Raw genomic sequence first — 25686 nt, 5'->3', positions numbered from 1 at the left:
GTCGACGAACTCGTCTTGATGGTGGGTGGGAGGGACCTCAATCGACGGAGATGGTGGTCAAGTGGTGGGTAGGATGGACCTCGATCGACGGAGACGGGGACAAAGTGTAAGTTAAGGAGAAAGAGATCGTGAGGGAGAGGTTGAGAAGTCTGAGAGTAGAAACGAGAAATTGAGGGTTAGTCTGGGAGAGAAGAATCGAGAAATGATGGTGTATACGGTTTGGGTCGGGGACCTGTGTTCTCAAATACTTAGACATGTCCCACCTCGAAATTTGTAAGGCCCCGCCCCGCCCCGCCTCGTCCTGTTTTTTGTAAAAACAATATTGGACCCGCCCTAAACCAGCCCCGAACCGCTTGTACCCGCCTTGACCTGCAGGTCCTAGGTGACTTATATACACCTGAATCCATTTGAGAAGTGTTGACATTCGGCAATTGGGGGAACTATGGTTGCATTCCAACTAGAACAAGGCAAAGCACCAAACCAGTAAGGTCATTTTCAATAGAGAAGGCTAAAGGTCTAAAAACCAAAAAATGATCTGATTTTCCCAATAACTCATCTCCAACCAAAGATTGGGTTATAATTCCATGGAGCCCACTAGACCATTATTTTATTTGGCCAAAAGGGCATCAGATTGGCAAAATGTAGCCCATTTCTTAGCCCTCTTTTTGGGGTCCAGCTTATCAGTTACAATAATTGATTCAAATTCAACTGCTAGACTTGAAAATATCTAAAGGTAGTTTAATTAGATTAACTAATAAATTTAAAGTATAAACTTAAAACTAATAAATTATTGAGAAGCTATGTTTAGTCTCTTCGGTTGGAGATGATATATGAGTATGGCCTGACACTGTTCATTTAAAAATAATATTTTGCAAGGCTATAATTCTAGACAAGACTATATTTAGCCCTTTCGGTTGAGATGACCTAAGGTATTGCGTAATTAACTATTTGCTATGTGATTCTGAATTTAAAATAAAATTAACATGTTAAACAAATTACTCATAGGGAAATTTAATTTGAATCCCTATAACCTCTTTCTACACCCAACTTAAACCTTAAATGTAAAGTGTCTTTTTTATCCTATTGTATAATTACCATAAAGTGGGTTCAAGAAAAAGGAGCCTTGTATTTGGGATGCCTGTCTCCCAATGGAGGCTAACATGGCTTTTATGTTTGACTGTAACGGCTCCGGGTGTATAAGGGGATTCTCTCTTTAATGCTTTTTATTTACTATAAAATAAAATAAAATAATAAAGTACAAGATTAAACTAACAATAAAACTTAAATTTATCCATTAACCCACATTCAATAGCCAAACCCTTACAATCACACAACTTTTTTTCACATTCTATTATGACTAAAACCTTTCTTTGTCTACCTCCTCCTACATAAGTTAGTTACCAAAACCCTAATACGCTTTCATAGAGAAAAAAAAAACTCTTTCTTTTTATTTTTTTTATGAACAAATGATGATTTTGAAGTTTTAGAGCTGTCCCACATTGGGTCATACTCAAATATGCCAACCGCATTTGACAATCTTTGCCTAACTTTTTGACAACAAGACATCCGCTACATTCCAGTTCATAGCTTCTAATCACTCGCCTTGTGTTCCTCTAATCTTTTGCCGCGATGGACCGGATTGTTCCTACAATCCAAGGTCATGCTTAGCGCCGTTTTAACGTTTATCTTGCTTTGACAACTTTGAGACCTTTGGGGTTAATTTTAGTTTTTTTATTTTTATTTTTTAATTGGGTGTAAAGATTAATTAACATATTGGATTGGGTTTGTGGGGTAACTTAGGTGGTAATTTAGGTTTAAAAAGATATTAATAGATAATAATTTAGAGTGTCAATAACAATTCCCTATAATTTTTTGTGGAAAGTATTCAACAATATGTGGGGTCTTAATGAAAAAAAAAAAATTTCTACCTTTTTTTTTTTTTTTTTTTTGAGAAATATTCGGATTTTCTATTTTCTAATAATAAAATTTGAATCAATGAAGACAAAAGTAGTGGAAGAGGAAAATGTGTTTTCATATAGTCTCATTGAGTTTTATTTACATTTAAGAGGCTTAACATGGTAAGAAATTTTATTAAGAAATTTTATTTGCTTTATAAAATTCATCACACTAATAATCATTTGATTTTAAAGGTTAAGAATTAAGTAGTCCGACCGGGTCCAGCCATCATTGAGTTTTCTTCAAACAAAAGGAATTGGATCTGCTCCGGACTTTAGTGTCCAAAACCTAAGGATTAACTTATCTGGGCCGCACAAATTGAATCATATGGTTTCCATTAATTTATTTCGCTGGCCCACCACACACAAACTAACAACTCTGATTTCTTTTACACACCAATCAGTGGTTCGGATGAATTGATCCTTAGACTCCGGACAGTAAGATCAGGAGCGGATCCAATTCCCAAACAAAACACTTAACCTATATCGTTGAGTTGTGTGTTCATTTATTCAATGATTGAGAATATATTTAGGTTGTGTTTAACTCGTGATGGATGAGATTGGGCCTTAAGGATGAGATTTGATAGACATGAACTTGTTACACATGATTTATAACCCATGTATAAGAATATATTTGATAACCCACTCTATTGTGGAATCATAACCTATCATGTCCAATCCTTTCAATCTTACATTTTGACACAACAAATAATGGACTGGACTCAAGCCCTCAATCACAACCTATTTCATCTAGCCCACCAAACGAGGCCTAACGCCTTCTTCAACTGTAATAGCTAAACATAGTCTTATCCATGATTATAGTCCCAAAAAAATTATTTTTAAATTAATAGTGTCAGATACTCATGTACCATCTCCAACTGAAGAGTTTAAATATAGCCGCCTCAATAATTTATTAATTTATTAATTTATACTGTAAATTTATTGGTTAATTTAGTTAAACTAATGTTGAATGTTTTAAAAAATAGTCATCTGATTTGAATCAATTATTGCAACTGAAGAGCTGAGCTTTTAAAAAAGGCTAAGAGGCGGCTACATTTGGGTAGCCTCATGCCCCTTTGGCCAAATACTAGCCTGGTGGGCTCTATAAAATTATAGCTTAGCCATCAGTTGGAGATGGGATTTTAGACAAATTAGGTCATTTTTTTGACTTTTGGACCTTTAGCCCTCTCCATTAGAGCTGGCCTAAGGGTTAATCATTTCTCAGCACTAAAAAGCATTTCAATCCTCCAATTTCATTATTTGAGTGCACGCTTAATAAAACACTTAAGCGGTCACTTAGTATTATGGTCTAGTGATATTCTTCTTCACCTGTAAGTGAGACGTCTTAGGTTCAATTCTTACCAAATGCGAATTCGAACCACATTATTATTAGCCAATTGTGAGGCCAAGTCCATCCCCTTCCCTTTAATGTAAATAATATCAGTCATTCAAAAGAAAAAAAAAAAAAAAATTAAGCAAGTAGTTTTGGACAATTCTTTATCCGAACATCAACATATTATAATTTCTTCCCTAATATAAATGTATAATCATTGATGCAATTTATTATAAATGTAAAATTCTAGCACTGAAGTTATGTGTTTAGTCTCTCTTTCCAATATCGCTTGTATAAAAAAAGAAAAAGCGTGTATATAGGGTTAAGGAGCAATTGACTAGCAGACAACTCCTTGTTTTCACAAGAACCAAGTGTTTCATTGTTTAGTATGCGTTTGATACAAATTTCCGAATTGCATACTTGTAAATCATAGAGAAGTTAGACAAGGATTCCAAATGTTTCCCAATTCTTGAAAGTTGAAATAGGCATTTAAACAAAATTGAAGTTGAAAGGCAAGGTTTGGAGCTCCTTACCCCAGTTCGAACTCACACAATTGCATTCATTGGGATTACCGACTTTGATTTTGTGTACAATTTAATTTGGAGGCATTGCCGTGGGAACTACATGGGAGAGAAGAATTAGTCTACCATCACAATGCGCGGTGGAATACCTCTTATACTTAAAAAAATAAAGTTGAAATACATAGTCATGCCCTAGAAAGAAAGCCCCACTGACCTAATTGGTTGAGTCTTATAGTAACATATGGTAGGGGCCTATCAACTTCTCAACATTGTGGGAACAAAAGTGGTTCATGCGCAAATCATTTTGTATCCTCTTGTGTGTATCAAAACGTAGACCCCACAACTAGTCCCCATTTTTTAAATGATCAACTTTGTGTGATACACTTTTCAGGACGACATTTCTTGATCATTGCATGCTTTCACACACGAAACAAATGCTCCAAATCAAATCCACCCAGAGAGCAAAACAAATGGGATTTACACAACTTACAAATTTAAGGGCTGCAGTGTGTAATCAAATCATGCAGCAGATAACAACAAATGGTACAGAAGGATTCCTACAACAAACTAAGAGATCTGTACAAAAAGTGTGGCAAACCACCTACGTGGAAAGCGGAACCGTCGTTACCTTGGTTCCATAGGAAGGCCTTGTTCTTAACCTCTTGATTGCTCCATTTAAAATCCAGAGACCTGTCTGAGAATTGGAATCAAGCTATGCACATAGGGAAGGAAACTTTTGCCATCAATTGACCTGCTAAAACTGCTAACTAAAGAGATTTGGTGCAATCTTCAATTGAGCATGACCGAAATTATAAATGGATTTGCAGGCCGCACATCCCTGGCAAGTTTCAAAACAAAGTGCTACTGTCGGTCCAGAGTCTACTAAGTTGGCAATCTCTGACTTCAAGAAGCAAATAAACTTTGGTTTTGTAAAAGCACTAGAGAGCTACAAACCAAAGGTATGTTCAACTACAGTTCCTGAAAAATCAGAGAAGGAGAAACTTCAGTTGCAAACATAAGGGCTTTAAAAACTACATAGAAAAATGCAATCAGAGATCCGATTGTTCAATAATTTGGACCTAGAGTTCATCAAGTCAACAATTAACTAGGCTCACCGTTAAGATTGTGACTGTTCCAAAATCATCATTCCACCAAAAATCAAAGGTGCTTCAGTAATTTTTACTCTTCTTTTACCTTCTTCGTTGGTGAAATGACTTCCTATGCAAGCATTGTTGACAGATGAGTACCAAAGTCAGTATCTAGAAAAACGAACTCCTTTCCATGACAATAAGATGAAAACTATAAATAACTGCACACATCACTTGTTGCAGAAGGCAAACCTGATCACATATAGGACAGGAATCACTTCTTTCCATCCACTCAAGGATACACGAGAGGTGATAGTGGTGTTCGCATTTTGTGATAAACTTTGGATTCTCTGTTTCAAACTCTACAAGTGGAGAAACAAGATTAATCATTAGCTATCTACAGTTCAAAATAGAAAAGCGATGCAAAAATGGTGTCTCTTAGTTTCCCATAATCGAGAAGAAAAATAATCATACAACAAAAAAATTAGTTCCCTGAGCTATTGATGGTAAAGCACCTTCGAGACAAATGGGACAAACATCTTCGTCTTCTTTTTCTAAAACATGAGGTTCATTTGATTTTGAAAGTTCTAACTTCTTCGGTGAGATATCCAAAGAACTTTCTTGAACTTTGCAGTCTGATTCCCCAAGATCTCCACAAGTTGCTGAAGTATCAAAACTACTGCAACTAATTGTTTCCCTGGCAGAATCTGTTGATCGTGAACATCCAAAGACCATATCATATGGCAAAGGTGGAGGAGGGGGTCTGTAAGTGTCTGGTATTGATGTTTCCAGATCCCAATGAACCAGGAGTCCTGTACTGATTGCGGAGGCTGTGACATCATGAGATCTTAAGGACTCTTGCTCTTCCAAAACCGGAGGACACTGAAGAAAAGAGTTTTAAGAAAAGAAAAGAATAAGAATTAAGAATCAAATCTTAATGCATACAGTAAACTTATATGATATTAGAAAAAACAAGAAACTCTCCTAATATCATGTGATAAAATTATTTCCACTATCAGCCCTAAACAGTTGGGTACTCAATGCAAAGCAAACTATAATAACAAAAGGGATGTTGGAGTGGGACGGGAGATACACGTACATAGATATATACAGGTGCCCCATGCAGATGAGCTTTTCTGCAAGAACAGCAACAACCTCCCATTCTCTGCAGTTATTCTTCTTAAACACCCAACACAAGTGTATATAGGGGCATTGCTTCCTGTTATTTGGCATCATAGGCGACTAAGTCAATTGCAATAGATTGAAGATAATTAATATGTTACTATGAGTTAAGAAGATTATATATTACAACATTAAAAGGATATTATGTTACTAAACCTAAAAGAAGCCACAACAAAGTGCTTAAAATATTTAATTAACCCTCGCAAAGAGGCAAGAATAAGAAATAAGAGTTGGCAGGCAGAAAATATGGTCTCAAGCAGGCAGAAATATGTTGGAAAAAAGTAAACTGCAAAATTATCGACCAGCGAACAAAATAATTGGTAAATTCTGAAGAGATATGTAATTAGCTCTTCAGACTCTGTAAAACTGACAGTTTCATGAACCCAAAAATTTTAAATGGGATTTTATATTGCTAATTGCAATCAAATAAGAACTGCAACTATAAAAGAAAGGGGGTTATCACAAGTACCCATCTGTTAAATTCTCAGTCGCCATATTCACCAAAGTATGACATTTAGCTTGAAGTGTTTCATGCCCATGCTTATGGTGCCAGTTTTCTGTAGAAGCTACCGCCCATGATGCCAGCAGTCCAGAAATCTCATGCTATGAATTACAGCGACCAAAAACCACGGAACGTATGAACTTTTTCTAAGATGCAGCACTAGAAATTAGTGATGGCGTTGCACTTTGAATTCCAGTGCTCGAAGCATATTCCATTTTCGTATGTTACATATGCAATCCCTAGCATTTGAACCTACTCTTTATAGTATTTTAGCATGAGAACAAAAATACAACCTGTAGAATCCTTGCTAAAAAGAACAATAAAACACAAAGTCTGTGAGACCCTCTTCTGCTCCAGATACTCATTCAACTCTCCCAATGCTATTTATACTCAACAATTAAGACAAACAAAAACCCCAATTGAACAAAAACTAAGCATAAAACAGTAAAGAACACAAAAAAATAGCAAACAGAAACCCAATTGAATAAAATACTGCAAACCCACAAATCCAATCAAAACCCAGATGCGAATTTCACCGAATTAACAAACCTAAACAAGAAAATTACTTCTTGCGCACAAAAACAAGCACACCCAGATGAATGATTGATCAAAATTCGCGAGCTTTAAATGTTAGGAGCAAAGCTTTTACCTGTGGAAGCTGGAAAGATAGCGTTTTGTGAAAAGAAGTATCCAGTCGGTGATAGAAGGAAATTAAAGAATCGATTTTGGCTTTTGTGGGAAGTGCTTTCTGCGTTTGCACAGTATGCACTCTACTCTCGTACGAGTACCTCTCGCGTACGCTGATGATGATGGTCTGGCCGTGTAGTTCACGTCTCTATTATTACGCTAATATAATTATTTAATTTAACTGATTGGTTAAGTTTGTGATTAACCACTTAATCATTCATTGTTCTTGCATTATGGTTATGGAGTTGAAGGATGACGTGATCTGGTGTGTAGGAAGTGGGGTTTTCTACTGGGTTAAATCGGTTTTTGAGGATAATTACAAATTTTGGAAAGGTCAAAACTTGGACTTACATGAACCGGTTACTAGCACAAAAACGCTTTGGTCTAATAACATAACATTATGTGCAAGGGCGGATGCACTATGGGACTAAAGTGGTCACAGGGCCATATGGAGCCTAGGAAATAAGCATGTGAAGATCTTCAGGACCCTCTCAAAGTTTTGTACGGGTACCTCTTGTGCCCACTAATTGTTTGATGTAATGCATGCTAACATATATCGATAGCACTCGGCAGATTACGTCGACAACACTCGACAAATGCTCTTAATAGCACTTATCAGATTGCTTCATCTTATGTCGGTTTCCATTGACATATACTCAACATGGTTGAGTTGCCAATAACACTCATCAAGTATTCGATGAAATGTTTCCGTGAATAAATTGAAATTTGTTTGCGCGATTTGCGCTATGCTTTTATCTAAAAACTTGGACCATTAACATTGGGACTCCCAAAGTTCAAATCCTGAATCCGCCGTTGATCATGTGTATAAAACTGAAATGTCATATAGTGATAAACTTGTTTCATGCAAGTTGTTCCGAAACCTCAAACCATTACACTTTGTTTCTTACTATATATACTTTTCATGTGAGTAACAAAAATTTTCCAAACTCCTTGTACATTTGTTGAATAAGATGACAATTTTAAACATGAGTTAGTATATTTTAATCATTACTTAACACAAATTTGTTTAAGTCATTTACCATTATAGTGTAGTGGTATATATTTCCATTTGTGAATACTAAGTTCGCTATTAACTTATTTTCCCATCTTTATAGATATATCGTTGTATAAAAAATACGAATATGCATAAACGATCCAATAATGTGATTGTTAAACAAGAGATAGTTATTGTTTGAAACATAGACAATTAAAACTTGACACGACAAATCTTTCGAGTACTAATATATGGAAAAAAATTACTAATACTTTCTATCTTTTCATGTGTATCAATAAAGTGAATTATTTTCTTTCATTGTTTTGTCGAAGTTTTTTCTTTTTTTTGTTTTTTTGGTGTAGAGATCTCTACATGTCTCAAGGGTCACCTCGAAATGTGAGAGCCTTTCTCTCTGAAAGTGAGAGTTTTTCTTTTTGTGAGTGAGAGCAACAACAAACCCTAGAATTTTCCTTTGCCATTGATCCTAATTCTGATTAGGGTTGGTGGCAACCCTTTCTTCTTTCCCATTGCAACCTTTTTCTTTTGTTTTCACCATTGACTATCACTAATCTCTCCATCCACTGATATCCACTCATCGAACTCTCAGATCCTTTCATCCATTCACCCATCTACATGTCTTTCTTCAGGATTCCACTGATTCCATCTCTATTCAGACCTTTAACCAATTTTGACCACGAACTGTTGCAGTCACCAACTGAGAAGGTGTGTAGAGTTCCAGTGTTCACACTGACTCGGGTGGCCACACCACCTCATTCTCTATGTTTGCATTTTCTGGTAGTGTTGCTTGTGGTAATCTCACAAGCTTCTTTGCTTTGATGGTCTTGTTTGACGAGATGCTATCGTTTGGAAGTTGGAATCCATCTTCTTTCCACCTATGAGGTGATGGTTCCAATAATAGTTGGTGGTGGTGGTTCCAGATCGTCAAGGTGTGCTATTGCGACGACGATTTTTGGCGAAAGAGCTAGAAGAAAGCATTTAGGTTTAGGCTTTCTGTTTTTTTTATTTTTATCGTGGGCCAAACTTTGTTTTGGACTTTGAGTTACTTTTGAGGTCCATATTTTCGTTTATGGGGATATTGTACTTGGACTTGACTTGTATATTAATAGCTTCTCCTTACCAAACCTAATCATACTATTTATCTTATGTAATAAATTAATATCACTAATTCTTGTACTTTCTAAATATTTAAAGAAGTTTGAATTATAATTAGCTATGTACTATAAATCATAAATTTGTAGTTCTAAATTTCCAATAGCTTTTATTTGTTTTTTTTACTTCCTCTAAGTATTATGATCTAAAAATTCTTCTTTAATTAAAGCAACAAAACGTCTATGTCAAAATTTGTTTTAGTTACTTGATGTTGTTCTGGATATTGAACTTTTCATGCTTGAAATAATAATAATAAATAAAGCCATCTAAAGTATGCTCAAAATAATCTAGCATGTTTTGTGAGTACTAAAATTTAACATTAATATTGCATGAACCCAACTTTTTTCTCATCTCTCTATTGTTTTCTCCTAATTTTTTTAATCTATATTATCTAAATTTAATATATTACCTGCTATATTAATTTTGTTAAATTCTCCTTAAGTATGGTATCCTATTTTTTTCTAGGTGGTTTAACCATATTTTCATCATGTAGTATATTCCTCTTTGTTTAGTATTCATCTATTTGTCTCAAAATTGTTGATTTGTTCTATCAGTGTATCTTGGATTATTATCTACTCCTGATGTTCCATTTTTTCTGCTAGATTACATTTAATTTTTAACTATAATAAATTTTTATACTCTTCTGCTCCTAAACTATGTTATACTCTTATACCTAAAATTAATTTTTTTCTTTCTTTCATCTGAAACTATGTTCTACTCTAATAGACATCTTTTTGCGACTGGCCGTAAACTCACTCTGTTGCGTTGGATGTGTGTCCAAGAATTTATTCAAGACGGAGATGTTGGAATATGTGGCCAAGTGGCCAACTCACATCCACTTTCGGCTAATAAAATAATAAGGTGGACAAAATCATTGTTGCTTTCCTTGTTTTGAGGAGAAAAGGAAAAGGCTAGCAAGTAGCCTTATTATTTTATTTGTATTTGGTTGTTTTTTAAAAGGGAATGAAGGGTGCAGCCGAGGGTAGAGGAAAAGAAGAAAGGGCACCATTTGTTTTTCAGCATTCCTTTTGTGAGAGCACCGAGAGTAGAGAAAAGTGAGGGAGCTCATTTCAGTTTTGGGAGCAAGAGAGAGTTGCAAAGAGAAATCAAGAGAGTTAGAGTGAAAGGTCTCTTGTGAAAGAACTCTTGGGGTAGAGTGAGGCTCTTGGGAAAATTCTGTGAGTGGGTGTACAAGGGATATGGGATTGGGTTATGTCGATTTAACTCATGTGTAACTTGTACTGTTTTTCTCATAGTGAAGAGCAATATCTCTCCGAGGACGTAGGCAGGTTTTTGCCGAACCTCGTAAATTTCTCGGTGTCTTTATTTCTCGTATTTTAAACTATTCAACTGTGGGTTTGTATGTTGGTGAAGATAATCAGCCAAGGCACAACAGGAGAACCACCTCTCTTTCTCCATACTCCATATGCGCGTTCCCTTATGCGACCAATGCAGTTGTTGAAGTACCTCAACTCGTTCTCATTTGTTTTTACAATACATGTCTTTTTTGAGAGCAAGGTTAAGTTATTGACTTTGCATTCAGTGAAATACGACGACGACAAAGAAGGTAAAGGTACCTTAACAAAAGGTAAATATAGAATTACTGTGTCCAGATCATTTGGAGATCTGCTGCCCAAAAAACTTAATGTTTCGTCGTATTTTGTTTTCTACAACTTGTTTTGTTTGGCATGGAGCGATGGGGAGTTCTTGTTGGTCAATCCTCTTGCAAGGAACCAAGGGGAAGGGAAGAGGAAGCTCTAAGGCTCCCGGGCCCGACCAAGAGTAGTGACAATGACGCCGTACTCGTACAACTTCTTCAACTTCCAAATTCATACGTATATCCTCATTCTTATTCCTTCGGTATGCGATTTGATAGTAAACCAACACGTATAAGGTTTTACGTGTTTGTCGTATTTCTAGGCTTAGCTATGATGATAATAAAGTAAGAGACATAAGGATCGCAATACATATTCTTGCATTGGGCACAAGTAGTAGTAGTTCATCTTGGCGAGAAATACCCTCAGATCCTCTTGGTCACTTGATCTCTCCCAGGTTTAATGTATGTGCGTACGGAGATATGTCAATAAGTGAATTCGGAGGCAAAACAAGACGTATAATAATTTATTTCCACTTCAAGGAAGAAGAGTTCTCTTGGACGTCCATTCCTCCCACGAGTAGCTCCTCAAACAACAAGCAGCAACAAGCAGCAGTAGCAGCACTCATGTTTGCACTTACTCTGAGAGGATCTTTGGCTATCGTGCAGACAACTTCTTCATCGGAGAAAAGTATTATTATTGAGATATGGGTGTTAAAAAATTGGGATAATGAAAAAAAGAAAAAAAGTGCGTGTGGATTTTTAGTTCATGCGCAAATAGAGTTAAAATCACTGAAAATACCTGTAAAAATACAAGGTAATTATCATATAATCACTCATGCAAGGTTGTCCCCAAGGATTGTTTGACTAACTTGTAATTAAACTAACTCTTAATTATCTATTAAAACAGATTTTTATTCAAAGATTTGAGATTTTTGAATTTTAAAAGATTAAATTAACAATAAAACAAATCTGAAAAGTTTGGAAATAATAGCAGCAGAGAAGAAAAACGTTTTTTAAATTAAATAATTATGGGAAAGGCTAGGGTTTAGCTGTCACCGTTAACAATCCTATGCAATTTTATCAATTACTTATGAATTTCCACATACATGCTTTGAAGGTTAGGTTTTCTTAATGTATATTTTCCTCATGATGTTTAAGCGAAAACGTATATCTAACATGCAATCCATTTGTGATGTTCAGATTAAATATAAACATACAAGACTCATTAAACTTTGTGAAAACCCTTTGAAGAACCATGCAACCCTTAGGAGCGTGATGTTCGCCTTAAGTGAATTTACAATTACTAATCACAAGAAGCCCTCCTCAATTTCAGGGTGATGTTCCAACAGAAATTGCATCAAATTACTTGTCTAAATATCCTAACAGTGATTAAGCATTAAAAAATATAAATAATTTTAATCACGGTGATTACTAATGCAAAGCAAACATGCATCCATTCATAAGCAAATTAATAAAATCACATATTCATGCTAAGACTCATGGCCTCACCCTAGCAATAGAAATTAGTTACGCATACTCATAATAAAAACCAAAGAAAATATCATTAACTAGAAAAAAGATTAATGAATATAACTTGTAGGTAAAAAGTTTGAAACTCTCCAAAGCTTTGCTAAATTCTCTCAATGTTGCGTTCCCCACCCTAATGGCTAAAAAACCTTATTTATACTACTACAAATTAAAAAACTTCCTAAAAAAGGTCTTCTAAAAACTAGGAAATAAAATAAGAGTGCTGTTAAACCCATCCCATTGACCTATTTCCCCACCCACTTGTTAATGAAAAATTTAATGACATATTTATCCTTTTATCAAAAGACTTTTAAACCCCTATGTGGTCCTACGTAACAGTCAACGCTACTATTTTTGTAACGGCCACGATTGAGTGGATTTGATCGTACGGCTGGCGAAATAAGAGAAAACGGGATGACCTGCCACTAACAAGTAATCACCTCCCATCGTCCTCGACGACACCGATATGCAAAAGTGGATATTGGTAAGGCCTGAATTTGAGTGTGAGGGGTTTGGGTGTCAGCTGGGGCTGGATTCGACAAGATGCACTCAAGCTTAAGCAAGGCAACATCAAAGCACCAACTCATGATTTTCCGTAAAATGCTTCCATCTTTCCAACACCAAGAAGCTCACAACCTCATTGAAAGTCATTGGTGGGTTGTTTTGAATCCAAAGTTTTAGAGAACCAACAACCTGCATAGAAAATGCAAACCACCAACTAGACCACAATAGCCGGACCCCAACCACCACCCAAATCCAAAGTTTCATTGAAGGTCATGTGTTGGTGCGGCTAGAGTATAATGAAGGTGTGGCGATGTGATTAAGGATGAAGATCGAGGGTTTTTTTTTTTAATTTTATTTTATTTATAAATATATTAAAGGTCATTTTATGAATAATAGTGGGTGGGAAAACAGCATTTTAATTTTTAAATTTTTTATGGTGGGTGAAATAATAATGTGTGTGGGAAAATAAGATAATGGGATGGGTTTAGTAGCACTCTAAAATAATAGAAGGATAACTTAAAAACACACTCCAAATCTGACTAGGAAATCTGCCCAACAGAGAAATAGCGACGTTTTTGACATTCAAGGCTCCAAAATAAGCCCAAAACGAATCAAATTAAGGCTTCGGACCTCCTATTCAAGTTCCAAGAAGAGCCGAAGTCAAAAAGTCGCAAATAAGCTCCCCAATTTGCTAGCACTGCACGCTAGGCATGGAATTAATTCGTCACGATTAGATGATTCGGGATAAAATTAAGAAATTTTGATACAAACTTCTTGACAGACTCACGAACCAGCTCCAATTCGAATCACTCAAAAATTATACCATTTGATCATTTTATGCTCTAAACAAGTTTGCCCGTCCTATATTAAAAATAAACAATAAAGCATCAAAATCTCACTAAAATAATAACCAAAATATACTAAGAATAAGAAAAAATATATAGTATAAAATGGACTCATCAAGTATAACATGATAAATACCAAAATGGAAGACTTTACCCATCTTATAATTTAATGGGGTATATACTTGTAGAGAATGGGAGAATGTGACAGTTTTTACAGAGCTCAAAGTTCGGCATACTTTGCATCATTCATTTTAGATCTAAGATCATGATGATTATTCCATCAGCATCAATCGTGTAATAATAATCCTAGCTGATGCTGTTGACAATGTGTACAGTTTATCTACCGCCGTCTTAAGTTGTCGTGAGAGCTTGATTTCTTTGATTAGACGATGCTGATGAACTGGTTGCTACTGCTGGAATAAAGATTGATAAATCTATTGTGTAGTAAAGGAAAACCTGGAAGAAGCAGTTAGCTGCTGCAGGTAGAGCTTCTTAATCAATTTGCTTCTGCTGTTATTAATTGGTATATACTATGGATAATGAAATTTGTATTTATTTTATCTATTCAAAGACATTTCATAGAACACCAAACAATTGCTCGTCTTCATTTCTCTGAGAATATTCCATCTGTTAATGCTTTTGTAGTGATATTGTAAATCTGAGTAGTCGACAACAGCTGCAGGTGGGGACTTAATTCCCACCGAGTTCTAGAATTACATAGCAAAGTAAGCGTAAGGTGTTTTGGGGCCGCAGCCATCAAAATGTGGCCTATGGTACCTTGCACTACCTATACAGCGTGCAAATACTAGCCAGGTCAAGATATGTATAGCTTAGCTCGATAAGCCAATGCGCACGCACAAGAAGCAGAGAAGTGTAGTGTAACAAGCATGCTGAGTATATCTAGAGATAGAATTAGGAGGGCAACGTTCTCTGCAGTGTTATCTTGCTCAAAAATATCTCTGCAGTGTTATCTTGCTCAAAATATCTCTGCAGTGTTATCTTGCTCAAAAATGCACGAGGAAACAATTATTCCCAAATCTCTCATCACTGGTATCTCAACTCTCAAGTGTTATCAACTTCTTGCAACTCCAGAATTTTTCAAACCAATGAGGTCAAACCAAATGGGAGCTTGCTATTGCTCTCTTTTCATCACCAAATTAATTTAGATACACTGGATTAGAGCCGTGGAGGTAAGTCATAAGAGGTTTCATCTCATCTCTGATTTATCTTGTAGTCAAGTTCAACATCTCTGGAATTGATACCAGGCGAAATCCCTGCAATAGATGTAGTAATAGACTTTGTGGAACCTTTTCCCACCCATGACGACCCCAAACTGACACTGATATATGACAGCAATCAAATACACATTTATCTTACAGATATAAACTTGACTAATCGCACGATACTAGTCAAGAAAGAACACATATCACTAATATAAGTTCACAATTATAATCAATTATGTATAAGATAGTACCCTATTGAGATTTGAATGTTTTACCATGTAAATCTTCACACCAATTAATATAAAGATAAGCATACATCACACAATAATATTTGTGCCTAGAAAACCCCTAACTGCGTAAAAGATCGGGAGAACTCCAAGGAGCTCCATCCACTAGTAGAATATCAAGTTCATACAGGAGTCACACACAAGCTCAAATACTAAGCTACTAAGGAGCAGCTTATACATCTGTGCCACTTGAGATTATTCAAGGAGATCAGTAATGGTCTACTCTTCACAAAAGTGGCAGCTCAAGCTCAAGCTCTTCATTTGTGGCACCGATGAGATGAATGACACTTAAGTGACATGCAGATGAAGATCCAGCGACAACACAAACCTCCTCAATTGAACATCAACAAATTGAGAAGATTTGGGATGAATCTTTACTTAAAGTTTTGAAGATGATAGGTATAAGCTCAGTTGCCACAATTGACGCCCATGCTAAGATATTCTCAGATGATTTCTATAACAAATGCAGTGATGAGTGTTGAAGCAAATTTCTGCCGTCTGTAGCTTTGACAAAACTGCACTTGCAAAACAATTAACACCTTAAATCAAAGACCTAAGCCTCACGTGCACACAAGGTTGGGGGGGGGGGGTGTTAGGCCAATAGATCTCCGATGCCTAAGTTTCTCTGAAAAGAGTAAGTGTTTAGAGCTTTTAGGGGTAGTAAAAGCTTACCGAAATTTGTAGAATTGAGGATGTATATAGGGGAGAGGGCCAACCATAGTGTTAGGGTTTTACCCTACACATGGTGACATTTTATTGGCCAAGGTTTATGGAGAAATATTCTCAAGATATTAAATAGGAAATAATATCTTGAGATAATGGAGTAAATATCCCTAATTGATTTAAATAGGGATTACTTACTTGAATGAAGTCAATCTTCAATTGGGAATGTATTAAAGATAGGATTTGAGTAATTAATTTTTATTTTTAATGCTTTGACTTTTTCTTCCCAAGGGTAGGTGAGATATGGGCAGTCGCATTCGCCTGTAGGGAACTTTAAGGGCGTGAGCTGCACGTTGGAGTATTTGAGGAGCCTGCCCATTTAATGAAGGCAATCTTGTCCTTCTTAAGAAAAAGTCCATGTGTCACCTCTAGAATTTTTGGGATTATTTTTGGCTCCATAAATACCCCTACACTTGCTGTGTTGCACGTAGGAAAAGGGCAGTAGGTGTAGAAATTTCAAGTTGCATGGGCTTGTAAAGTTGTTTTCCAATTTGAATTAGATCTCCTTCCTTGATTTGGAGATAGACTTCTTCTAGGAAAATGATACCCATTGCCCCTAATACTTATTTAATTCTACCTTTAGTGGGTGATTAAGTAAATTTGGAGAATAATTATCATTCTAACAAAGAAGGTGCCACGAGGCTGTTGTGCTGCAGTGGGTAGCGTGAGCTACTGGTGGCATGGCAAGGGGATCGGCTTGGCTTGAGCCGAGGTGCTAGAGGTGCGAGCTGGGCTCATCGCGCGGTTGGCATGGGCTAGGTGGTGGCTCAGCATGGGCCAAGGGTGTAGTGGGGTGGAGCTGGGATCGGGTTCATTGAAATTGGCGGAGAGGGAGAGAAGCACGGGGCACTCAACCCCCTCAATAGTGGACAGGGCAAAAAGGTCATTGGGCCCTGTTGGGCGTGAGAGAGAGAAGGAGGGAGGCACGAGCCTCATTCTGTGCTAGGCGGTGAGGCCTATTAGGTTTAGGATGGTATGGGCTGCTCGCTGGAGGGAGAGACAGAGTGAGGGCTGAGCCTTTTGTGGCCTGGCCGAGCTAATGAGCTGGGCCATAAGGCCTAGCGTTGGGATTGCAAAAAGTGACGATCCTTAATCTTTGTACCGTCAAGGTGGTTCTTCCCGATAAAGTGGGCTACTTCAAGGCTGCACATGTCAAGATCAATTTCGATGAGGTATTTCGAGATTTTCTCAAGACATACAAGTATGCAATTCCGTCAAGGGTTCGCGTTAAGTGGGTGAAGGATGATAGCGGCCATGAACCGTGTGGTGAGGGTGCTACTGCTTGGAAAAGGGCTATCAAATTTCATCTGTATTACTTCATGTTGGGATTTACTTTTCCCATGTCGCATTTTTTCCAAGAGGTGATCTGCTCCATGAAATGTGCGCCTGCTCGGTGTTCCTCGAATGCAGTTCATGCATTTGTAGGTTTTCGAACTTAAATAGGTTCTTTGATCTTGGCTTGACCATCAATGAATTCTGGTACTTCTTCAAAATTGGCCACAAGGAAGGCATGGGGTAGCTAAGGTCTCACCATAGGCTGCTTGATGCTTCTACAAAGGTGATCATAAGTGGGCAAGAGATACCTTGGAGATAAGTGATAGGTTTGTTTTCGTACGTATCTTTATTGCTTTTTAAACTTAATTCTTGTGTCGTATTCTATGTTTTCCTTTTTCTTTTCATTAATTTGTTTACATTTGTGTTCTCAGGCAAGAAAATTGAAGTCTAAAGCTAAAAGAGTATTATTGGGATGAAAGACATTTTCCACCCTGGAAGCAGAGGTTTGCTGTGCAGATTAGTCAAGTTGGAATATTAAATTGTATTTCCTCAGAGGGAACCAAATGTTGAGTCTTATATGCTTGGAAAGCTTTGGATGTCTAGTTTTTGGAGAATTTTATGGTTCATGATTCTGAGTTTTACAGAAGACGTTATTGCTATTTTGGTGCAGACAGTGCAGAGTGAAGATTCCCTGCGAAGTTCGAATATTGTCGAGAGTTTGGAGATTTAGTAGCATCCAAGGAACAAGCGGGGACACCACATTAAATGGAGGTCTTTAGGTATTCTAAACTGATTATAAAAGGTGGAAGATGCACAAGATTAAAAAAAAAGGCTCAGATAAATGCTATTAACCTATTCTTAATTGGAACATGTTAGCTTTTGAAGTTAGCTTTCAGAAATTGGATGGGTTTTTAAACCTGAAGCGTCCTGAAGCGTCCAGAGTAGGGTTGAACGAAAATTGGAGTTTATAATGTGCTAGTTTGACAAACTTCAGAGATAGCAGCCGCACAGGAAGCTTGGATAAAAGTGCTTGCTTATTCCTCATTTTTTTTTTTTCCATTTTTTTAAGTTTTCTTTTTATGAGTTTTCAGTTTGCTATTTTATTGTTGGACATGAGTAACTAAACTCTTTGTAGTTAGGGCTTAGTATGAAGCCCTAAACATGATTCTTGCTTCGTTATAATATAATTCTAGTTTTTTGGATGAATGCTTACTTTACTATTATAATGGATGCCTATGACTTGTTTCTTTGATTGATCACCTTATAAATATTGTCTTGGGTTATTCTTGTTGTGATTATATGATGATCGACATATCTATCATATTTTCTTTGGCAGCAATTGATTATGATAAGAAGTAATCAAGCGAAGTAACATCTTGAATTCTTAGTAATATACAACATATTCTAAGGTTCTTGTGATATTCATATTCTCTTTGAACTTAATGGATTCTATTTCATTAACTTGAGTAAATGTCATGCTAGGTTGCTTGATAGAATACTTGTAATGAGGTCAACAACATGCATTTTACATATCTTAGAGAGAATCAATATAACATAATCTACATACCATGGATGTGTTATGAATGTCTTCATTCCAATTGCTTGGAATTGTAAGTTGGTATTATAATGTTGGTTGATGAATGTTTAGTTGTGGATTACATGCTCTAACTGACTCATATTTGATTTTAAAATCCATTCTTAATTTTGTTGATTTTATTATTAAATTTTCTGTTTAGTACCAATTCAAAACCAAATCAAATATTTTTAAATGTGTGTTTGTGTGTTGAGTTGCAAAGTAATAAACAATCTTCAGTGGGATTGACTCTTGCTTGCTTACTATACTATTAACATTTTGTGCACTTGCAAGGTAAAAGCTTAGAAACTTTAGTAATCTTTTAGGTTGCTAAATTGGGTAACAATAAGTGGAGAGTGGAAGTTTGACTCCTCTCTTGAGCTGTGTATTTAGATAGCCTTTATCAGTGGTAAGTGAACTGCTTTATTCTTGGCTTAGTTGAATTTTTGTTAAGCTAATCCATGACTTCAATTTATTGATTGTTCTTCTTACTTTGTGTAGATTCAAATTTTGGCTCAACTCAAAAAACTTCGACGGATATAAAGAAAGTGCATATTTCCTTGGGTATTCCTATTGAGTACCATGTGTGGCGCTGGCTACTCAATCATATTCATCAGGAGAAAGGCGGGCTACTTCCAAAAGAAGAGATAAAGCGAATAAAGGAGGAGGCGTTTGCTTGCTCGATCGCTACTGTAGAGCATGCTGCCAATAAGGGAGGAAATAAGAGATCTTCCTCACCTGCCAATGAGCATTTGACTGAGAAGAAGCCAAGGACTTCCTCTGCTGCTCGCGAAGACTCATCTGCTGTTGAGAAGCTTGTCATTAATCTGACTTCTTCTAAGGGGAAGAAAAAGACTGTTGAGTCTGAGCTTGTGAAATCTGCTTCTCCAAAGGTGGCCACGACTATTGTTGAGAGGATTGCCCAGTGAAAAGGTTCGTCGATGCCTCTGGTGCCCGGGTTTGTGTCGAAGTGCACGTAGAGAGATAAGTCTGATTCAGCTTCTAAGAGGATCGCAGCTATAAAAAGCAAGAAGATGGATTCTGCTGCTAAGGTGGCGCCTGAGCTTGTTCCTCCTTTGCTGCAACTGATTGTCTGCTGAGAAAGGGAAGTCTGCTCGTAGGGATAGTTTTGAGAGATCCACCAAGTCTAGAGCTGGGGAGTTTCCTGAAGTCTATGTGCTGCTGAAGGCTGACCTGCTTGATGACGTCGATCTATGTGCTAAGTTTGTTGTCCGCTTAGACTCTTTTGCAAAGCTTTTTGCCTACTCGAGGATGTCTTTCTGCATGCTACAATGCATAAGACTTTGATCTTGGTAGTTAAGTCTATGCGCATTGATCAGGATGCTGTCAAGTGCGCTAAGGAGGTCGAAGTGGCGTTGATGGCTCAGCTTCGCTCGGCTACTTAAAAGATTGAGAAACTTGTATCTGAACTCGTCATTTTGAAGAGGTTTGATGTCTCTACCCCCACTTCTGTGTAGCTGGAGACTGTTCATCAACAGGTCGTCGATTTGAAAGCTAAGCTTAATGAGACTCAGGCGATGTTGGAAGCTGCAGAAAAAGAAGTCAGTTGCGCCGCACCGGTGGTCAAGGACCTTGAGTTTGTCAATTCAAAGCTACGATATACTTGTTTTGCCAAGGATGATGAGCTTGTCTTCATGCATGCTGAAGTGACTCGTCTCAAGGATGTTGCCAATAAGCTTAAGTCCAATGAAGTGGATCTGCAAGATGCGTTGTCTGCTAGTGAGAACCTAAAGAATGAACTGGATAAGCTGCAAGATGCTTACACTAAGCTTGTTAAGGATAATGTGTAGCTAAAAAATGAGAAAGTCGGTCACGAAGTGGTACTTGCTTTTTGTTAGGTTAATTTCTATAAGCTTGGCTATGTAGACTATCTCCAAGGTAGGCTGTTGGATTATGAGTTTTCTGAGAATAACTTCGAGACTTTCATTATTTCTTTAGTTTGATTCCTCTTTTGAAGCAGCCTTTGGTGGAGCAGCTGAGGGTTAGGCAATCCAGGAAGGGGCGGTTGAGGATGAGCTGATGGAAGCTTTGGTTACTAAGAGCTGTATGGCTATTGAAGGCGTGGCAGTTGAGGAAAAATGTGAAATTTCTTTTATAGAGGCGATTGAACTCTTGACTTCCATAGGAAATAGACGAGTCCATGTAGCTGTTACAGTTCTGAACTTTGACTTTGACGGTTACACGAGCCTTGGCCTTCCCGGGTTATGTTACGAAAATTTTAACTTATAGAGCCAGCGACCGGACATATGTTTATCGTAGAAAGTAGAGAAGTCCACGTAGCTACTATAGTTGTGAATCTCAGCTTTAGTGACTTCACGAGCCTTGGCCTTCTTGGCGCACGTTGCGAAATTGTTAACCTATAGAGTCAGCGACCGGACACGTGCTTCCCGTAGAAAGCAGATGAGTCTGCGTAGCTACTATAGTTAAGAATCTCAGCTTTAGCGGCTTCAGGAGCCTTGGTACTCTCAAGCACTAGCGAAAATTTTAACTTATAAAGCCAATGGCAGGACACGTGCTTATCGTAGAAAACAAAGGAGTCCATATAGCTACTATAGTTGTACATTTTAGATTTAGCTCTTGCAAAACTTAAAATGTAAAGCGTCGGCAGGAAGCATTACTTTTGAGTAAGCAAACAGGTCTGCATGGTCATAATTGGTGTAAGTATCGGCTTATAGATTGCATAGGCCTGCCAGCCATTAGGTCGTCGACTGGGTGTCTTACTTACAAAATCAGACGACTCACATGACCACTTTAGGCATTAGCCTTGGCTCTCGGAGGCATTTTAGGCTTAAGTTGTATGCAAAATCACGACTTAGTGTCTATATCCTTCCGAGTTGCTGATCCCTTGATCTTCTCAGCTGCACACAGCTCGATACGAATCTCCACAGGTCGCTTGACTAGTATTGCAACACTTTAGAGCCCAGTTATGTTCATGAAGATTACATATCGTGGGCAGATAATCTAGTCATGTGAATCTTTCATGGGTAGGGATCCTGTACTTATCGTCTCTTCCAATTTGAGACTCAGGCTCCTGCATAATTGAATCCTTCAGTCGGCTAAGTCTTTTTAGGAAAAAGTCTATTATGGCCAATTCTGGGAATATCCTGACGTAGGTAGTCGAAGCATTCAAGGGAACTGAGCAGTTGAACAACCCATCCACATCTGGATACCCAGATCAATTTAATCTCTCTTGATGAAAGAACACACACTATGTCTGCTAGGGCAGGCACGTCTTCTGCTTTGGCAAGGGTGATCAATTCGGATGTTTATGCATTCGGCTCAGGCTTGTGAATAATTCCTTTGATCTTCATTGAAAATAGAGAAATGTATTAACTTTTCTTGTAGGCAGAAATAGCATAACAACTAATAATCCTCGACATATGAGGTTTTGTTTGTTGAGCTGCTTGAGTCTTCGAACTTTATTTGTCTTGAACGAGGTGTAAGGAATAATAGGAGGTCACACGTAATACTTTCTCAGGTTATAGGCATTCCACTGCTTTTCGATCTCGTTGTCGCTCATAGTGGTGAGGGTGTAGCTGCCCTTCCTGCCTATTTGGCTGATTTTGTATTGACCTTCTTAGATGTGAGCTATCTTTTTGGAGCCATCCCGACGGGTGGTTATGAAGGATTTTCTGAGGACTAAGTTTTTTGGTTGGAACTACTAGATCTTCACCCTCTTGTTATAACTGGAAATGAGCTGCTGCTAATAGGCCACAATGCGGGTGATAACTTTTTTGCTCTCTTCCTCTACCAAGTTTAAGTTTGTGGCCATCTCCTTCTTGTTCTGCTCGAAATTTGGCAGTACAATACTGATGTTGGGCACCACGACGTTAGGAGAAATAATCGCCTCAGAACCAAATGCTATGGAGAATGGAGTTTTGCCTTTTACTCATCTATTAGTGGTGCAATACGCTCATAGAACACTAGGGACCTCGTCTGGCCACTTGCACTTCTTGTTTGTGAGGGATTTATTGAGGCAATTGAGATTGGTCTTGTTGGATGCGTCGGCCTGCCCATTGCCTTGCAGATATCGGGGTGTGAACATGTGCTGCTTAATGCCATATTTTTTTAAGAACCTCGCCAAGTCTTTTCCTACAAACTGTGGGCAATTATCTATGACGATGAAGTGAGGGATGCCAAAGCAGTAAATGATGTTCTTCTATATGAAGTGCTCTATGTTCGTCTGAGTAGTTGTAGTCATGGGTTTGACTTTGACCCATTTTGTAAAATAGTCGATTGCTACGATCATCATGCATTTGCCCCAGTGGCAGGTACCATTGGTCCTACCAAGTCAATCGTCCACTACATGAATGGCTAAGGGCTCGTCTGCGGGTGGAGTTCATTGGCAAGTAGTGTGGGCACGGGCTTGAAGCACTGGAAAATATCGCACCTTTGTACATACTTATTGGCGTCTTGATGCATGGTTGACTAGTAGTAGCCTGCATTAAAAGCTTTTTACGTAGGAAGCAGCCTTCAGAGTGGTTTCTCTAGACGCCTTCGTGGATTGAGCTAAGAATATTCAGGTCGTTAGTTAGCGATGATAAAGGAGATGTAGTCATGAGAAGGGTCTGCGAACGAGCATGCCATTCCACATGCAATAACGTGCTGCCTTCGTCTGGAGCTTCCTAGACTCTAGTTTATCTATAGGGAGCGTTCCATTGACTATATAGTCGATGATGGGACCTTGCCAACTCAGAGTTGTGTTGATCTGTGCCATTTTGACTGTTGTTCTGCATTTATGCTCGACTTCTTTAAGTACCAGACCGGATAGAGCACTTGAGCTGATGATCTAAAGCAGAGCCTAAACTTGCTAGTGCATCTACAAGGGCATTTTCTGTTCGTGAAACTTAAGTAAGTGTGTATGCCTAGAACGTCGCTAGCTGTTCTCGTACCTTCTTGAGGTATCGGGCAATCCTTGGATGCTTCGTTGCATACTCCTCTAAGGTTTGGTTGGTGATTAATTGGGAATCAAAATATATCACGAGCTTCTTCATCGCTAAATCTTTCGCCAATCGGAGACCTGTTAGTAAGGCTTTACAATCTGCTTCATTGTTTGATGCTTTAAAGCTTAGAGTGATCGCATGCTCGAGCATCGAACCGTTCGGGGTAGTGAAAACTAGGCCTGCTCCCAATCCATGGTAGTTGGATGATCCGTCGACGTGTAAGTGCTAAAAATCTCCTGCAAGAGGGGCTGGTGCGGCTACAGTGTGCTTAGTTACCTCTAAGGCATTTCTAGTCTAAGTCATTACGTTCATCGAAATGTCGGCCAGCTCATGCGCATTTATCATCGCACGTCTGGATTATGTAGAATATTGCATCATGACGATGGTTGTGTGTGTTTGAAGGTACATCTTGAGCTTCCGGGTTGTAATAACTAGCTCCAAAATCAAAGTTTTGATTTTCGAGTACCTGGTTTCCGCATTAAAGAGAGCTTTTGAATTGTGGAATATAGGTAGTCGAGCCCCCAGTTCTTCTTATACGAGGGTAGAGCTCATTACTGACACGTTTGGATTATGTAGAATATTGCATCATGATGATGATTACGTGTGTTTGAAGGTACGTCTTGAGCTTCCGGGTTGTAATAACTAGCACCAAAATCAAAGTTTTGATTTTCAGGTACCTGGTTTCCGCATCGAAGAGAGCTTTTGAACTGTGGAATATAGGTAGTCGAGCCCCCAGTTTTTCTCATACTAGGGTAGAGCTCATTACTGCTTAAGATATCACCATATAGATGTACAGGTCCTCCGCTATTTCCGACTTGGATAGTAGGGATGTGATATCAAGTATTTCTTCAAGTCTTGGAATGCTTTCTTGCACTTCGTTGTTCCACTTGCCTCACTATACCTCCTAGTCACCTTAAAAAAATGCTTGCGTCGATCAGTAGGTTGTGAAAGGAAATGGTTGAGTGCAGCTGCTCATTAGGTCAGACCTTAAATCTCATTTAGAGTAGTGGGGGACTTTATATCCAGGATCACTCAGATTTTCTTTGGATGCGCATTTGGCATGGTCTGACCACTGTTTAGGGTCAAGGAAGATGTGTTCGGCATCTTATTCGGGTTTCCCTCCTGATTCATTTGCCAAAGCATTGTCAACTTTGATGCCATCTTCCTAACACGTCTATCGTGAATGCTATTTGGTGGCTTTAGAATCATCTTTTTGCATTTCGGTTACTACTACTGGGGCAAAAAACTTCTTCTTCATCTCTTTGAGAACTTGTACAGTGCATCACCAAAACATGGCCTGGTCACGTTTGATCTCTCCGACTGCTTCTCCCGAGATGTGAAATTGAATTTTCTGATACCCGATCGAGGTCGCAGCCTCAATCTTCACTAGCCAAGGTCAGCCTAGAATCCTGTTATGAAGAGATGGGTTACTGACGATCATGAAGGTCTGTGATGTGTCAATTAGAGGGCTGGTTATGTCGAGCATGATTGTGCTAATGGCAGTTAAGGTAAGTTCATTGAATCTAATCAAGACCTCTTCTTTGAGTCTGATTATGCCTATCTTCTGGATGACTGATAGTTGTAGAATATTGACTGAGATGCCTGTGAACACGTAAATTCCTTGAAACAAGAACACGTGTATAAAATAATATTTGTAGTATTAATGATTTTACGGTTACGATCTCTCTCAAATTTGGTCATCTGATTCGATCTCTGTAAGATGTAGATTTGTTGAT

General features: G+C 38.0%; 1 protein-coding gene and 1 long non-coding RNA gene across 6 annotated transcripts; one reads left to right on the top strand and one right to left on the bottom strand.

The window, feature by feature from the left end:
* Positions 1 to 4244: 4244 nt before the first annotated feature.
* RHB1A (RING-H2 finger B1A) lies at positions 4245 to 7392 on the bottom strand. Of its 5 annotated transcripts, none has more exons than XM_068474156.2 (7): positions 7231 to 7353; positions 6549 to 6727; positions 5997 to 6116; positions 5413 to 5779; positions 5150 to 5259; positions 4925 to 5027; positions 4245 to 4787 (listed from the first exon to the last, which is right to left on the bottom strand). In XM_068474156.2, the coding sequence occupies exons 3-6, from the start codon at positions 6057 to 6059 to the stop codon at positions 4989 to 4991; spliced, it is 579 nt and encodes a 192-aa protein (XP_068330257.2). In that variant the 5' UTR covers positions 6060 to 6116; positions 6549 to 6727; positions 7231 to 7353; the 3' UTR covers positions 4245 to 4787; positions 4925 to 4988. The 5 variants fall into 5 exon arrangements, with proteins under 5 accessions (XP_068330257.2, XP_088552479.1, XP_068330256.2 ...); XM_088696353.1 differs by having other exon boundaries at positions 6549 to 6888; positions 7231 to 7325; XM_068474155.2 differs by lacking the exon at positions 6549 to 6727 and having other exon boundaries at positions 7231 to 7392.
* A 6700-nt stretch (positions 7393 to 14092) lies between these two features.
* Positions 14093 to 18619, top strand: LOC148695809 (uncharacterized). Its single transcript, XR_015963954.1, has 2 exons — positions 14093 to 14387; positions 17845 to 18619. It is a non-coding gene; the product is annotated as an uncharacterized LOC148695809 (long non-coding RNA).
* Positions 18620 to 25686: the final 7067 nt, after the last annotated feature.

This window comes from Pyrus communis, chromosome 7, assembly GCF_041283825.1.
Source record: "Pyrus communis isolate YQ-2024b chromosome 7, ASM4128382v1, whole genome shotgun sequence".
Classification (NCBI taxonomy): domain Eukaryota; kingdom Viridiplantae; phylum Streptophyta; class Magnoliopsida; order Rosales; family Rosaceae; genus Pyrus; species Pyrus communis.
This window is presented reverse-complemented; position numbering and strand designations above follow the sequence as displayed.

Coding starts and splice junctions, on each gene's coding strand:
- RHB1A (XM_088696355.1), bottom strand. CDS start 6,059: ATGGGAGGTTGTTGCTGTTCTTGCAGAAAAGCTCATCTGCATGGGGCA. Junction 5,260..5,371: donor AGGGAACTAATTTTTTTGTT/GTATGATTATTT, acceptor CTCCACTTGTAG/AGTTTGAAACAGAGAATCCA. Junction 5,028..5,149: donor CCTGTCCTATATGTGATCAG/GTTTGCCTTCTG, acceptor ATGCTTGCATAG/GAAGTCATTTCACCAACGAA.